The 15,941-nt window shown below is 47.2% G+C and overlaps 1 protein-coding gene across 5 annotated transcripts in view; it reads left to right on the forward strand.

Annotated features, from left to right (window-relative positions):
* The window catches only part of CHAF1A (chromatin assembly factor 1 subunit A), a 30,609-nt gene extending 15,108 nt beyond the window's left edge, over positions 1–15,501 (forward strand). For 2 of the 5 annotated variants that reach the window (XM_045589086.1, XM_036459862.2), the window contains 11 exons: positions 620–849; positions 1,055–1,115; positions 1,812–1,880; positions 4,543–4,769; positions 5,300–5,468; positions 5,643–5,723; positions 6,186–6,275; positions 7,317–7,569; positions 8,119–8,609; positions 14,308–14,404; positions 15,020–15,501. In XM_045589086.1, coding sequence (XP_045445042.1) covers positions 620–849; positions 1,055–1,115; positions 1,812–1,880; positions 4,543–4,769; positions 5,300–5,468; positions 5,643–5,723; positions 6,186–6,275; positions 7,317–7,569; positions 8,119–8,609; positions 14,308–14,404; positions 15,020–15,120 — 1,869 coding nt within the window. In that variant the 3' untranslated portion in view covers positions 15,121–15,501. Of the gene's footprint in view, positions 1–619; positions 850–1,054; positions 1,116–1,811; positions 1,881–4,542; positions 4,770–5,299; positions 5,469–5,642; positions 5,724–6,185; positions 6,276–7,316; positions 7,570–8,118; positions 8,610–9,046; positions 9,112–14,307; positions 14,405–15,019 lie in introns of those variants that run through there. The other 3 variants (XM_036459864.2, XM_045589087.1, XM_036459863.2) reach the window with 3 other exon arrangements.
* The last annotated feature ends 440 nt before the right edge of the window (positions 15,502–15,941 follow it).

Below are 15,941 nucleotides of genomic sequence, written 5' to 3' on the forward strand. Positions count from 1 at the left end.
ACTTCTTCTAGAGCTGGCTCCTTCATTCTTTCCCTTTCTTTTTTTTTAAATTCTTTATTGATTTCAGAGCGGAAGAGAGAGGGGGAGAGATAGAAACATCAATTACTGCCCTAGCCAGCTTGGCTCTGAATAGAGCACTGGCCTTTGGACTTAAGGGTCCCAGGTTCAATTCCGGGCAAGGGCATATACCTCAGTTGTAGGCTCCTCCTCGGCCCAGGCCCTGGTCAGGGAGCATTCAGGAGGCAGTCAATCAATGTGTTTCTCTCACATGGATATTCCTCTTGTCTTTCCGTTCCTCTTCCACTATCTAAAAATCAGTAGAAAAAATCCTAAGGTGAGGATTAAAGAACAAAAAAAGAAACATCAGTTTGAAAGAGAATCATTGATCGCTGCCTCCTGCACGTCCCACTCTGAGGATTAAGCCCGCAACCTGGGCATGTGCCCTGGTTGAGAATTGAACCGCTACCACCTGGTACATTGGTCGACGTCCAACCACTAAGCCACACCAGCTGGGCCATTCTTTCTCTTTCTGGCTAAACATATTGTCCCCATCATGCTGACCTGACCCTTCCCGGGAGGTCTGCAGGGACACAGCTGTCCAATTGTCTCTTGGCTGTAGGATAAGGAGCGTTTGGGCAAGCAGCTGAAGTTACAGGCCGAAAAAGAAGAAAAGGAGAAGCTAAAGGAGGAGGCCAAGCGTGCCAAGGAAGAAGCCAGGAGGAGGAGAGAGGAAGAGAAAGAGCTAAAGGAGAAGGAGAGGCGTGAAAAAAGGGAGAAGGAAGAAAAGGAGAAGGCTGAGAAGCAGCGACTCAAGGAGGAGCGGCGTAAGGAGCGGCAGGAGGCCCTGGAGTGAGTGTCCTCCCAGGTGGCCTGAGCACTCAGGGGCCAGGCCGCTGCCCCTTCCCTCCCTTTCTGTATCTCCCCTCTCCTGCCTCAGTCTTCCAGGGACGCCTGTGCAGACCCAAAGTGACTTACGGGTTCTTGTCCAGGAACACAGGCTTTGTTTGTGTGCTTGGGGCACTGGTTGGCTAAAACTGAATTTTATGTCCCACAGGGCTAAGCTGGAGGAGAAGAGGAAAAAGGAAGAGGAGAAACGGCTGAGAGAAGAAGAAAAGGTAGACATCCTCCCCAGAACCTCCATATTCTAGTCTGTTTGAGAAATAGATCCTGCAGTCCTCATAAGCAGGATTTTTGCCTATTGCTGCTCTGTGTTCCCTAGATCATGAGAAGCTCAGTGGCCCCACAGTGGCATGTGTGTGTACACGTTTCTGTTGGTTGTCATGCTGGCCTATCACATGTCTGCTGGCTAGCCGTGGGGCCTTTCTGTCTACAAGAGCACCTCTGACGCTTTAAGATTGCTTGGTTTACCCAGCTGAGGGTTGATGGGTTTTGAGAGCTATCTTCAAAATAATGCTTTCAACTTAAAAATGTTCAGGGTTTGCCCTGGTTGGTATAGCTAAGCAGTTAGAGCCTCGGCCGGAGCACCAAAAGGTTATGGGTTCATTACTCAGTCAAGGGTACATACCTGGGCTGCAGGTTAGATACCTGGCCCCAGTTGGGGGGCATGTAGGAGGCAACCAATCAATGTGTCTCTCTCACATCGGTGTTTCTTCCTCTGTATCTCCCTCTCATCCCCTCCCTCGTCGCGCCTCCCCACCCCCCCCTTCTACATTCTCTAAAAAGCAATGGAAAAATATCCTCTGGTGAGGATTAAAAAACACACCACAAGGTCAGGGTTTAGTTCTAGGAGACTTTGTGATTTTGAAAATACACCGTTTCTTTTTATTTCTTCGTCTTCTATTATATTGCAGCGCATTAAAGCAGAGAAAGCTGAAATCACGAGGTTCTTCCAGAAACCAAAGACTCCACAGGCCCCCAAGGTGAGCAGCAGCTTTATTTAGCTTTGCTTTTCACCTCTATCAGGCTCTTATTTTGGGGAAACCAAAAGCTTTTTTCTGACCAGAGGGGCCTCCACTTGCACAGGGAGCTTCTATTTCTGGTAGGGCCTAGAGATTCTCCTATGGCCTTGAAAAAGCAAAAAAGTGACACATTTGCTAATAAGACCTGTTGTGTGTTTAGGGATCGCTTCATGAAAACTTTTGTGTGAGTCGCTGTATGGGGTGGGTTAAGAGAATACCTAGTCCTTACCCTCTGGACTTTATGCACAAGATGGGAAGCAAGGTTAAATGTAATACAAGAGCCCAGAGTTCTGTTCTCCAGTCTGGCATCCAGTCACCCTCTGAAATAGCTGCTTGTGCAGACCCCAGATCCTGCCCCCTTCCCTTCTCCCTCCATGCTCCAGAAGTAACCCATCTTCTCCAATGCAAGAGTGTCCTTCCAGATCTTTCTTCATTTAGATCCCTTTGTATATTTGTGCATTTGTATACACATACTTCAGGATCACTAAGAATATGTGATGTTACTGCATTGTTTGCAGAGCTGTAACTTGAATTTTTGCCTGGTCAGCACATTTGTGTCTATCCCAATCCTTTTTTTAAAAAAAAATATATTTTATTGATTTTTTACAGAGAGGAAGGGAGAGGGATAAAGAGCTAGAGACGTCGATGAGAGAGGAACATTGACCAGCTGCCTCTTGCACACCCCCTACCAGGGATGTGCCCGCAACCAACATACATGCCCCTGACCGGAATCGAACTTGGGACCGTTCAGTCCGCAGACCGACGCTCTACCACTGAGCCAAACTGGTTTCGGCTATCCCAATCCTTTTTGTTGCTCTGTAATGTCTCATAATTTGGCTTGTATCATGCCTCTGCTCAGGTGCCTTCCTTTTTATTGCTATATGAGACAGTGGAAGGAAGAAGGGAGGGAGGGAGGGAGGGAGGGAGGGAGGGTGAGAGAGAGAGAGAGAGAGAGAGAGAGAGAGAGAGAGAGAGAGAGATCAATTGGCTGCTTCCTGTACCCAATAGGTGATTGAACCTGTAACCTGGGTATGTGCCTTGACAGGCAATTGAACTGGCAATGTGATGGTGCCCAACCAACTGAGCCACACTGGCCAGGGCATGACTTTTCTTTGAACTTAACCATCCTGATGGGTAAAAAATGGACTTTTTTTTTAAATTTTACATTTTTCCATGATGTCTAGTGTAGTTGAGCATCTTTTTTAATTTGTTTGCCATTGTATTTCTTTAATAGGTTTGGCTTTTTGTCTTGATTTCTAGGAGTTATTTATATGGCCAGGATTTTTATCCTTGGTGATATATACCACAAATGCATTCAACCTGTTAACTTGCCTTTTAACTTGTTTGTTGTAATTTTTTTTATTGATTTTTTTATAGATAGGAAGGGAGAGCGATAGAAAGCCAGAAATATCGATGAGAGAGAAACATCAATCAGCTGCTTCCTGCACACCTCCCACCGGGGATGTGCCCGCAACCAATGTACATGCCCTCAACTGGAATCGAACCTGGGACACCTCCGTCTGCAGGCTGATGCTCTATCCACTGAGCCAAACTGGTTTCGGCTTGTTGTAATTTTTTTGTTTTAATGTCAGCATTTTTATTTTATGGCATTTGGCTTTTGGTTGGAAAGTCTTAGCTATCCTATGGTTGTAGATGCATTCTAATTTTTTTACAGGTTTTGTTTTAATTTTACTTTGGGGTTTTTGTGTTTTGTTTGTTTGTTTGTTTGTTATGTCTAATTCCTTATCCTAGCTGTCATTCTCTATGCCTGTGGTATGGGGCAAGGCCGATTTTCTCATATGGGTGCCCAGTGTTCCTAGTACCTGCTCATTAGTGAGAATAGTCAGCTGGTTCTTGTCCTCTGTGCATGTTGGCGTCACCAGGGAGCTTTAAAGAACGCTGGGCTTGGCTCCCATCCCAGAGAACAGGGGCCTGCTGAGGGCTCAGGATTTCTGACAGTCCCCGGGTGATCCTGTGTAGAGCCAGGATGAAGCCACTGGCCTCAGTTGTTCTTTCCTTGCTGATACGAAACACTGGCTTTCTTACATTGAACTTAGATGTCAGCTGACCTTCTGACTTCCCATGCCCTTGTGTGCTGCCAGCTTTGGGTTCCACTGACATAGACATTACAGATGCTGAAGGAGCCGGCTGGCATGGCTCAGTGGTTGAGCATTGACCTATGAATCAGGAGGTCACGGTTTGATTCACAGTCAGGGCATATACCCAGGGCTCAATCCCCAATGTGGGTATGCAGGAGGCAGCCAATCAATGATTCTCTCATCATTGATGTTTCTGTTTCTCTAGCCCTCTCCTTTCCTCTCTGAAATCAATAAAAATATATTTAAAAAAGAAGAAGAAAGAAAAATATGTGGAAGGAGCCTGCAGTGTTTCCATTATTCCTGATGGCTCCCTCATAGACAGTCGCCTCCTTCCCCACCAGCCCTTGGCCACCACTACTCTGTCCCTGGAATTTTACTTGTTCCAGACACCTGTCATCACACAGCATCTCTTCTTTGACTTGCCCACCACAATGGATCTGAAATGCAATGTGCTGCGGCTCACCCATGCCTCTGCTGCTGGCGTCCATTGCCCAGGCGTGCCATCACATCTCATTTCGTTTCAGACGCTGGCCGGCTCCTGTGGGAAGTTTGCCCCTTTTGAAATTAAAGAGAACATGGTCCTCGCCCCTTTTTGTCGGACCACCTTTGACCAAGACCTCTGTGATCAGTTAGACCAGCTCATGCAGCAACAGAATGACGACTTCTCCTTCCTAAAAGATCTAAAAGGCCGGCGGCCCCTCAGGTCTGGACCCACTGTGGCTTCTAACCGGAATGCGGACATTTTTAACAGGTTAGTACCCGAGAAGACTGTCCTGTGCTCACTGGTGAAGTCAGAGCACAGCTGGCAGAACTCTGGATTCTGGTTCACGGCTGACCCATTGTGGCTTGGGCAGGTCATCTCCTTTCCAGACCTCAGACCCTAGCTTCAGTGCTTTGCCTCATCTCTCTCACAGCTTCCTGTGAGCCTCCGAAATCTCTGGGTGTGCTTTTGGAGTCCCGGTGTTCCAGTCTTTCCTGGGAGGGATCCATTTCCATACTGGCCTCCCTGGAGGGGTGTTTTCCTGTTCTGCTGATTCACTTACTCTCCATAACCTGCTCACAGACATGCCATGGGGCAGCAACATGGTGGCACTTTGGTTTCTCCCTCCTTGCTTTGTGTCTCTGGAGTAAATGTTCCCTTAGCCTTCTTCAGGAATAGATGCTGCTGCTGCTGCTTAATGGTTACCTGCCTTTGTAGACTGTTGGTGACCTTCTGTGGGAAGATGGGGTGACCGCATCACCAGGGAGGCATATGACTGAGTGCAGTGTCTTACTCCTCAGTGATGTGGTGATAGTGGAAAGCAGCAAAGTAGATGGCATTCCTGAGAGGAAGAAGTTTGGCAGGATGAAGCTCCTGCAGTTTTCTGAGAACCACCGACCAGCATATTGGGGGACATGGAATAAGAAAACAACGGTCATCCATCCAAGGGACCCCTGGGCCCAAGACAGGGTGAGCATGCAAGCAGAAGTGCCAGTGGTCTGGACACACCTGTATTTCTGTGTTTCCTTCTCATTGTGCCTTTACACTGGTCTCTTTAATTCCCTGAGTATTTTTTTTCCTGCTCTGCCCTTTCCTCCCAACCCTGAGAGGTGGCAATGACGCACTGCATGTCTGTTTTCTCAGAAGCTTCTGGATTACGAGGTGGACAGTGATGATGAGTGGGAAGAGGAGGAGCCAGGAGAGTCTCTCTCTCACAGTGAAGGGGTGAGTGCAGACCTAGAATGATTGCAGCTCCCATCAGAGGACTGCAACAGCCCTAGGCTGAAATCCTTTACATAGTTTCTGGGTCACCTGCAGAGTTGTCTAAAAATGTCAGCCAGCAGTTTCCATCCGGACTCCCACCTGCTCTTGGAATACCTTATTTGGCAACACTAACACTCGCCTAGCAGTCTGGGTTGTTACTGAAGCAGCATTGCCCTTTCTAGATAGGGCACATCCGATCTCTAGTTCACACAGGTCCCCGCCACTGCCTCTTGCCTTATCCGGTGAATTTATTTACTTGTTTGTGTTCTCCCCCTCCCACACCCCATCCTCATGGTGTCCATAGGAACAACAGCAGTAGATGGCTTTTTTTTTTTCCTTAGACATATACAGATTTAAATTTTTGATGAAGCATGTATTCCGTTTCCCTGTGTGAACATACTTTTTTTTTTTTTTTTTTTTGAGGATGATGATGATGAAGTAGAAGATGAAGATGATGATGATGGGTTTTTTGTGCCTCATGGGTACCTGTCTGAGGATGAGGGAGTAACTGAGGTGAGTGGGTGCACAGGACAGTGACTGGCTCAGAGAAGAGCCCGGTCTGGGGCTGGAGCTTGACAGCTGCCTGGGGACAGTGCTCAAGGGTCGCAGCCCTTCCCAGGGCTGGTCCCACATGTATCACTTCTCTTAGCCATGAAGGTGAGCCCCAGTGTGAGGGTGGTTATGGAAATGCTGGAACCTGAGCCGGAGTTTGTCTGGAAGGGTGGGAGAATTTGCAAAGGTGAGAGAAAATTCACTGACGGAAGGGCATGAGAAGAAACCTGGTCAGAGTTACCAAACTTTTTTTTTAACATTTGTTTCGCTGACATATAATTAGCATACACTTATTCAGTTTAATAATTGACAATATTTGTGAAACCAGCAATAGATATAAAATACAGAAGTTTCCATTTTTCCAGAAGGATCCCCTATTTCCCTTTGAGTTTACCCCACCAACAACTTTCTAAATTTTGCCACATGGTTAAACTTCTGAGTAAGCCATTTTTTAGGACTCCAAAGGCTTATAGTTTGTAAAATGATTCTGTCTCAAAGTCATACTTGAAGGGCAGGTGTCTCATACACATTTCCAACCAATGAGGCAGGCTGGTGTACCCATAAGCATATCTGCCTTAAAGAGTGGTATCGTTTGGTGTGGGAGATGCCCAACCCTGTGTCTGTCTGGGCATGTAATTTCGACTTGATTCAACAGCTTCCAGGATGACATTGTTAACATGAAAATGAAGAGAGAAGGTAAGAGGCCTCTTGTATACCTGTGACCTGTAAGTCACAGCCAGACAGGAGAGATGTTTCTGAAATACCAGATCTGCCCGTTACCATTCATTCCAGAAAAACTCTGTGTGTTTCATCTCCTGTAATGTTAGAAAAGGGACAACTAGGACATGGTAAGATCCATAAAAATGTTGCTGCCTGGCTCTGGCTGTTAATAACTGTGACCCATATGCTCTTTCCTGCACTGTCCCCGAGGCTGGGGCTGCAGAGCCTGGGACAGAGGGCAAATCGGGACCCTGAGTAAGCACCTGTTCTCTCACCTGCAAGGAGTGTGCTGACCCTGAGAACCACAAGGTCCGCCAGAAGCTGAAGGCCAAGGAATGGGACGAGTTTTTAGCCAAGGGGAAGCGGTTCCGCGTGCTCCAGCCTGTGAAGATCGGCTGCATCTGGGCAGCGGACAAGGATGGCAGCACCGACCTGAAGGTGCTAGAGCAGTTCACCGCATGCCTTCTGGAGACAGTTCTCCCCGAGGAGGAGCAGACACCTAAAGCCTCCAAGAAGAAGAAGAGGGACCAACACAGTGAGTGCTGGCTTGGGGCCAAGCGGAAGGGGTGCTCCCAATTGCTCCGAGACCCAGATCTGTCCAGGGCCAAGGACAGGCAACTTCTTAGGCGAGTGAATTAATAATTTAGAAGTTATTTCAACAAATCACAAAGGCTAGCTAGTACTCACTGGACACAACTATTTCTTTGATATTCACAACAGCAGTACAAGGCAGCTAGTTTAATTAGGCCAATTTACTAATAGGGACACAGGCCCAGAGTGCTTGGCCCAGGGTCACAATCATTCCTAACTCCTGTGCCTCCTCACTATTCAGAGCTGGGGAGGACCAGTGACTCAAAATGAGAGCAGGATGATCATTACTAAGGAAACACAGGTGCATAAAGTAAGTCGAGATGGTTTTATCTGGATGAATTTGCCTTGTGAAGTTTGGGCTTCACAGAATCTCTTCCAGATCAAGTTCATATGTCTTAAATCTGTCCTTAAAAGGCCATCTGGAACTGAATGTATTTACAGTATTGCTACTTTCCCATGTCTGACACCCACTCGTGTCTTCTCTCCCTGCCAGTCTTGGCCCAGTTGCTTCCGCTGCTGCACGGGAACGTGAATGGAAGCAAAGTGATCATCCGGGAATTCCAGGAATGCTGCCGCCAAGGACTGCTTGGCAAGGACACTAGCAGTCCTGAGAGCAGCTCCGCCAGCCCTCCAAGCCCTGGCTCTTCCCGCCCGCAGACCCCCACCACCAGTGAGGACAATGCCGTCCCCTCCAAGGCCAGGCTCAAGCGTATTATTTCCGAGAACTCTGTGTACGAGAAGAGGCCTGATTACAGGATGTGCTGGTACGTCCACTCACAGGTGCTGAAGAGCTTTGATCAGGAGCACCTGCCCGTGCCGTGCCAGTGGAGTTATGTCACTATGGTGCCCTCAGCTACCAGGGAGGACAGTGGCAGCACCCCCACCCCAGGGCCCAGCCAGGGGACACCCATCTCGCTGAAGAGGAAGTCAGCAGGAAGCATGTGCATCACTCAGTTCATGAAGAAGCGCAGGCATGACGGGCAGGTGAGCAGTGGGTGCTGGAGGGCCTGGGCGGGGCAAGGTGTTATTCTTACATTCACAGCAAAATTGAGGCAACAAAATTGTTCAAAATTGAAGGGGAAGGTATAGAGATTTTCCATATTTCCTACCCCTCAACACACACATGCACAGCCTTTCTGGCATCAACATCCCCCACCAGAGCCCTATGTTTGTTAGAGTTGATGAACTCATGTTGACATGTCATTAATATCCCAAGTCCATAATTGACGTTAGGGCTCACTCTTGGTGTGTTACATTCTGTGGGTCTGGACAAATATGTAAGATGTATCCACCATTACAGTTTCACACTGTATAGTTTCATTGCCCTAAAAATGCTCTCTTCTTCCTATTCATTCTCCTCCCCTCCTAACCCCTGGCAACCACTGATCCTTTTACTGTATCCATAGTTTTCTCTTTTCCAGAATGTCACATTGTTGGACTTATACATATAGGCTTTTCAGATTGGCTGTATCACTTAGTTATATGCATTTAAGTTTCCTCGTGTATATATATATTTTTTATAATATATTTTATTGATTTTTTACAGAGAGGAAGGGAGAGAGATAGAGAGCTAGAAACATCAATGAGAAAGAAACATCAACCAGCTGCCTCTTTCACACCCCCTACCGGGGATGCGCCCGCAACCAAGGTATTAATACATGCCCGGAATTGAACCTGGGACCTTTCAGTCCACAGGCCGATGCTCTACCACTGAGCCAAACCGGTTTCGGCAGTTTCCTCATATCTTTTCATTGCTTGATGGCACCTCGATATAAGGTCCTCTCTTTAGGTTGGCATCTCACAGTTATAGATTTTAATGAAGGTATGAGAGCCGGGTCTCCTGCTCCAATCAGCCCTTTTCAGGAGAGCAAGCTGCTCTGGGAGCTGTGCTCTGAAGGCTGTGGCAGTGGTGACAGGAGGAGAGTTGGTGTATGCCCCTTTTACTCCCCACTCCCATTCCCTGATCTGACATGTTATTCTGAGGCTTAGAAAATAAAATTAAGGCGAGGAGGCAAGAGAAATTGCTTCTGGATTGTGACAGTAAACCTTAAACTGGCACAGCAGAGGGACTATCGGAACAGATCAATGTCATCTTGACATTCCCCAGAGCCCCCTATCCATGAGCATTTGTGTGCACAGCTCTGACTGCCAATGGCTGCAGCTTGGTGCCATGGGGAACCCAGTGGATGAGGAGAGGGCTCTAAATTCCCAAACACTTTCCACTCTGGGCCTTGGCCCAAAATGATGGGCTCCATTAGATCCGTTAGTTGTTTGAGCCACACACTACCTTTTGTGGTTGATGTTGCTAACTCAGTCTTAGAAGGAACCCACATGTGGCTGTTCTGGTTGACACAAGCTGGGGACCCTGACTGGAAAACGGGTGGTGCTGGAAGACACCTTTTGTGTGAACTCATAAGTAGCATCCCCAGGCCTCTGCCCCATCAACCCTCCCTCAGTCACCTTCGTGCTGGGGCCTGCTTCATTGGGGTGGGGTAGAATCCCACACAGTGTAGTGTGGGGCTCAGCCGCATTTCTGAGCTTCGCTTCCCTTGTCAGCCTCATTTAGTTTCCCTACATGAAAAACTGGTTTTGTCCCATTACATTCCAGGCACTGAGCTAGGCATCTTATGTGAATTCCTGTGTTTCAATGGTGATAAGAAGCTTTATTCTCTGATTGAACCTCCAGGAAATTAAACCAGGGAGTGCTCTCCCAATTGAGAGATAGATATGGGAGAAAGCATGTGCCTGGGAATCAGTGAAATGGGACATGTCACTCGATGATACACATGTAGCAGCAGTCCAATGTGTGGACTCCATTCCCAGTTACAGAAGCACTGCCCAGGAAGGGGTTAAAACCTTAGAAGATCTGGGTAGGTATGCTGGCCCTCACAATTGATTGAATAGGTGGTAGGGGTTAAAGTTTGCATTATAAAGCCCCTTCTCAGGGTCCTTTGGGAAGGGTCTAGATTAGGGGTGTCGAACTCAATCAGAGAAGGGGCCAAAATCTAAAATCCAGCCTAAATCGCAGGCTGAATGGTTTACTGAACAGTCATAAACTGACAATGTTAACCAGAAATGTGAATTTAAAATGAGTGGAACAATCTTTTCCTTAACAGTGCTGTTAACCAACTCACATGCTATCAAGGATTTGGCCCGCGGGCCTTGTGTTTGACATGTGTGGTCTAGATCCATAGCATTGGGCAGCAGAGTGGGTGCGGGCTTTTTTTTTTTTTTTTTTTTTTTTTTTTTTTTTAATATATTTTTATAGATTTCAGAGAGAAAGGGAGAAGGAAGAGATAGAAACATCAATGATGAGAGAGAATCATTGATTGGCTGCTTCTTGCACGCCCCCTACTGGGGATTGAGCCTACAACCCAGGCATGTGCCCTTGAGCAGGGAGCCTTCAGTCAAGCCACCTAGGGTAGGGTGCTGGTTCTTTGGAATGATCTAGAAGTGGATTTGTGGGCAGTTAGCCTCCCCCCTGCTCCTTGGAATGTGCAAGTTTGGACACCCTGCTTGACAGCCCTGGGTCCCCAGGACTATGTCTGGCCTCAGGTAACAGAGCTCCTATTTTGTGGGTGTTTACCTTCAGCAGCTAGCCCTGAGCTCATAATATCCTAGCCCAGTAGCCGGGTCCTCCTACCTCCCCCCCCTCCTTAGTCTGTGGCCAGCAGTAGCTGTAAAGGAATGCTCACCTCAGTCTACTTCCATCAGTATCTTTCTGGCCAAAATACTGAGGCACAGCCACTGTGAGTTGCAAGAGAGACTGGGAAACGAGAACTGACCACTCTTTGCCCTGCGTGGTGGGGGAAATGTATGGGTAAGGCTTGCTACCACATAGCACCTACACAAAGTGGGAAACAGACACAACTTTCTAGAAGGGAAGATTGGAGGACCATGTAGAACACTTCCCCTACATTTTGGTAAAGCTTGCTAATTGGTATTTCTGCACCCTCGGAAGTAGTTGTAGCTAAACTATAAATGTGTGTGAGTGTTAAGAATAAATATTTAAAGTTCAAAAATCATCATAAACCCTGAGTTTACAAGTTTTTATGATCCAGTTATATAAACAGGCTAAGGGGAGACTTCAGTTCTGGCACCAAGTGTCTCTGGCACCAGGGTGACTCAGATCTGTGGGCCTTTGTTTTATTTTAAAATGGGAAGAGATTCTGTTTCTCCTTTCTAGTCAAATATATTCCATGATCAAAATAAAATTAAGCCGAAACTGGTTTGGCTCTGGATAGAGCATCGGCCAACAGACGGAAAGGTCCCAGGTTCAATTCCGGTCAAGGGCACGTACCTTGGTTTCGGGCACATCCCCAGTGGGAGTTGTGCAGAAGGCAGCTGATTGATGTTTCTCTCTCATCGATGTTCCTAACTCTATCCCTCTCCCTTCCTCTCTGTAAAAAAAAAAAAAAAAAAAATCAATAAAATATATTTTAAAGCAAACAAACAAACAAAACCCTAAAAGCCCTAGCTGGTTTGACTCAGTAGATAGAACGTCAGCCTGTGGACTGAAGGATCCCGGTTTGATTCTGGTCAAGGGCACATGCCCGGGTTGTGGGCTTGATTCCCAGTGTGGGGCGTCCAAGAAGCAGCCGATCAATGATTCTCTCTCATCATTGATGTCTCTCCCCCCCCCCCCCCCTTCTCCCTTTCTAGCTGAAATCAATAAAAGTATATTTAAAAAGAAATAAAAGAAATAAAAAGGGGTCAACCAAAGACTTGTATGCACATATAAGCATAACCAATGGACACAGACACCAGAGGGTGAAGGCATGAATGGGAGTGGCATGGGGGCACAGGGGACATAAGGACACATATATAATACCTTAATCAATAAAGAAAAAAAAATAAAAAACAAAACTAAAAGAACAACAGGTGTTATACAGCTGTGGTTCTTGAAAGTTGCCAAATATCTCATTCCTGCCCATTTCACATGTTCCCCTTTTCCATCTCTGCAACCACCACATGCAGCAATGACAGTGGAGTGACAAGCTTTCCCATTACAATAAGCTGCTGACAGCTCAGTACAGTGGATTCAGGTGTCATCCTAAATTTCCACTGCAGAATATCTTATAGCCTGTCCTGTGTCTGGAGAGTTATGGATAGTGGTTCCACTATAATTGTGTTTCCTGTCTTATGGAGAGCCCGGAATTCAGATCATAGACTATATCTGACCAGCGATGCTGTGAAGAAATCTCTCTGTTCCTTTTGCTTAACAGACCCAAATCAGCATCCCCAAATCCACATAGTTGAGAACTGAACTGTCTGTTCTTGATCAGTCAGGTTTTTTTTAACCCTCACCCAACGTAATTTTTGCATTTATTTTTAGAGAGAGTGGAAGAGAGGAAAAGACAGAAATATCGATGTGATAGATTAGTTGCCTTCTATACTCATTCTGACCAGGGCAGGGGAGGAACCTGCAACTGAGGTATGTGTCCTTGACCACACTTGAACCCAGGACCCTTCAGTCCATAGGCTGACGCTCTATCCACTGAGCCAAACCAGCTGGGGTGGTCAGTCAGTTCTTTAGGTAGGTAGAAATCGCCATCAGCATCCTTAGGTGGCAGCTCCTGCTTTTGCTGTGGGACCATTCCTGTCTTAGTGATGCTCCAGCCACCAAAGAGTCTGGGCATGGAGCGTACACACCAGGAACTGTGATGCTACAAACTGGAGCCCCGTCTGCCAGCCAGGCCAGGAACCCAATGTGCAATCTTTACTACTCTGTCATCCTTTTTCCAGGCAAATGGAGATTTTTGTAGCAGAGGAATTTCAAAGTGTTTTCAGAAGTAGCCTCTCTGTTTAAATAAGTCTGTCTGTGCCTCCTCTGCCAGTTAGTTCCTTTTGTTCATTTACAGAGAAACTGAGCACTAGTGTGGATGGTTGGTGTTTAAAATCAGTCCTGCTACTTGTCTTTCTGTCTCTTCTGCTGAATGCCCATGAAAACAGCCCAGGAATCTTTTTGGAAAGTCTAGTCCCAGTAGAGGCCTTCCTGCTATCCCGTGTCCTTCCTAACTTCTGTCCACAATTGCCCAGATGGTAGCCACATTGGCCAAACTGGTTTAAGCATAAATTGAGTTGTCAGGCATCAGGCAGAAGGTATAGAGAAAGCACTGACTGACTGGGCTCTCAACCATTTATTTCAAATAATAAATTCAAAGAAACTGTATGCTTTATCAATTTCCTCTTCAAACCAACCCAGAAACCCAGAAAACAGTTCACAAATTATTTTTGTGATAAGGTAAAGATGATAGTGGTAGTTTTCAGAGCTCTGAATTAGTTCATTGGAAGGAACTCGCCAAGGTTTGCTTGGTCATCAGCTATCAAATGGACTCCTCCGTGTGTTATTAAAATGGTAGGTGAGCCCTAGCCGATTTGACTCAGTGGATAGACTGCCAACCTGCATACTGAAAGGGTCCCAGGTTCGATTCTAGGCAAGGGCACATGCCCAGATTGTGACCTCCAGTAGGGAGCGTGCAGGAGATAGCCAATCAATGGTTTTCTCCCATCAGTGATGTTTCTCTTTCCCTTCCTCTCAGAAATCAATAAAAGTATATTTAAAACAAACAAAATCAAGGGTAGAGGAGGCCAGTAGTATAGACACATGTAGTAGGAGGGATTACACACTGGTCTGCCTGAAGTGCCCATGATGATGACCTGTGCTCCCTTGCCTTTTCAGGTCGGAGGTGGGGACCTGGATGGCTTCCAGGCAGACACAGAGGAGGAGGAGGAAGAGGACGGTGACTGTGCGATAATGGACATCTCGGATATTGCTGGTGAGAACAGACCCATTCCCTCTTCTCATGCAGGCTGGCAGCATTGGCTCTCTTATGTACATAGCGGGGGTTGAGTTAAAAGATTCTGAAAGGCTGGTTTAATGATGTGGGTGGGCAGTTGGGTCCAATCCAGGCCCTAGAGGTTCTGACTTAGTTATCTATGCTACATTTAGGAAACCAAAGAACTGCAGGTTGGTTGCCACCTTGGTGGGTGGTAGATGGGATGTGTTAGGGAAGAAGAGTCCTGAAGGTGGGGGTCCTGGCACAAGTGAGGAACCTCTGAACTAAGCTTCTCCAGAAGAAAGCAGGGATGCTAGGTTCAGGGAGCCTGAAGTCTGGTGATCCTTGACAGAGGCACTTGGCCTCGATGTCCTAGTTTCTACCCCTTTGCCATGGGGCATCAGGCCTAGATTTGGCTTTTCCTCCGAGGGAGCGAAGAGGGGACAGGGAGTACATGTGCCTAGAAAAGGGACACGGGTTCGGGGGCTACAGCCATGGTCCTCCTCTAAACACAGTTGGATTGGGAGATCTTACCCCAATAAGGCTCTCAGAGTTGTTTCAGGCCCCAGGGACACAGATACAGCCACTAAAACCCCTACCTCTCTTGCCTTGCAGAAGTCCAGGAGCCTCGTGTAACCACTCCCAGAGCTAGAAGGCCTGTGGGAATGGACACCAGCGAGAGCCCCACGCCCTCCAACTCACTCAGCCCCTCCTGAACACCCAACTGGCTGGCGTGTGTATGTAGAATGGTTAGGGTTTTCTCAGACGCTTCTCAGATACTTGAAAGTCCTATGATTCCTGTGTAAAGAGCACTTTGTCCTGCTTTGCATACGCCCCCTCGAGGGTCGGAAAGTATATAGGATGCTTGATTCATTCTTTTTATATTTGTAAAAAATTTCCCCTCAAAGCTGCATACTAATCTGCCCTTTAATAAAGCATTATCGCAATGTGTTGGCCTGTACGGGGAATCCCAATTGTGCCCTAAGGATCCTGAGCAGGCACTATGATGAAATGCTTATAAATGAATTGGAGTCCTGCCGGTGTAGTGTGGCACTGGGACTGACATGGATATGTATAAACTTATTGTCTAGCCCTGACCTGGTGTGTCTGTCATCTTTTCAACTTACATTTCTGTGAGCGGGTGTGTACCTTCACCTGTGGCCTGAACCCTATGTTGTGCTCACAAGTGTCCATTCCTCTTCCCCACACGTGGTACAGTGGCGTCTGTATCAAGCTTTCCACTTTGCAGCAGCACTGTCCCAACTCTTTGTTGTAAAATCCTCCGCCTCCCCAGTGACCTAGTTCAGGGTGTAGCTTGTCAGCAGGTGCTTGTGCCCATCAGTTCTTCCTGCCCCTTGGGAAGTGAGCAGGCCATATTTTGGGCTTCTAAGCCCCGAATCCCGGCTTACAGATGGACTTCAGGGTCAGGCCACATCACAGGAGAGTACTGAAATAGTGGGGCCAACTAAAGATGCTGGAGCCCTGGCCCATGAGGCCCTGGAGTGACACACACACACCCCCATGGGGGCAGTGTTAG

This window comes from Pipistrellus kuhlii, unplaced genomic scaffold (genome assembly GCF_014108245.1).
Source record: "Pipistrellus kuhlii isolate mPipKuh1 unplaced genomic scaffold, mPipKuh1.p scaffold_m20_p_30, whole genome shotgun sequence".
NCBI classification, from domain to species: domain Eukaryota; kingdom Metazoa; phylum Chordata; class Mammalia; order Chiroptera; family Vespertilionidae; genus Pipistrellus; species Pipistrellus kuhlii.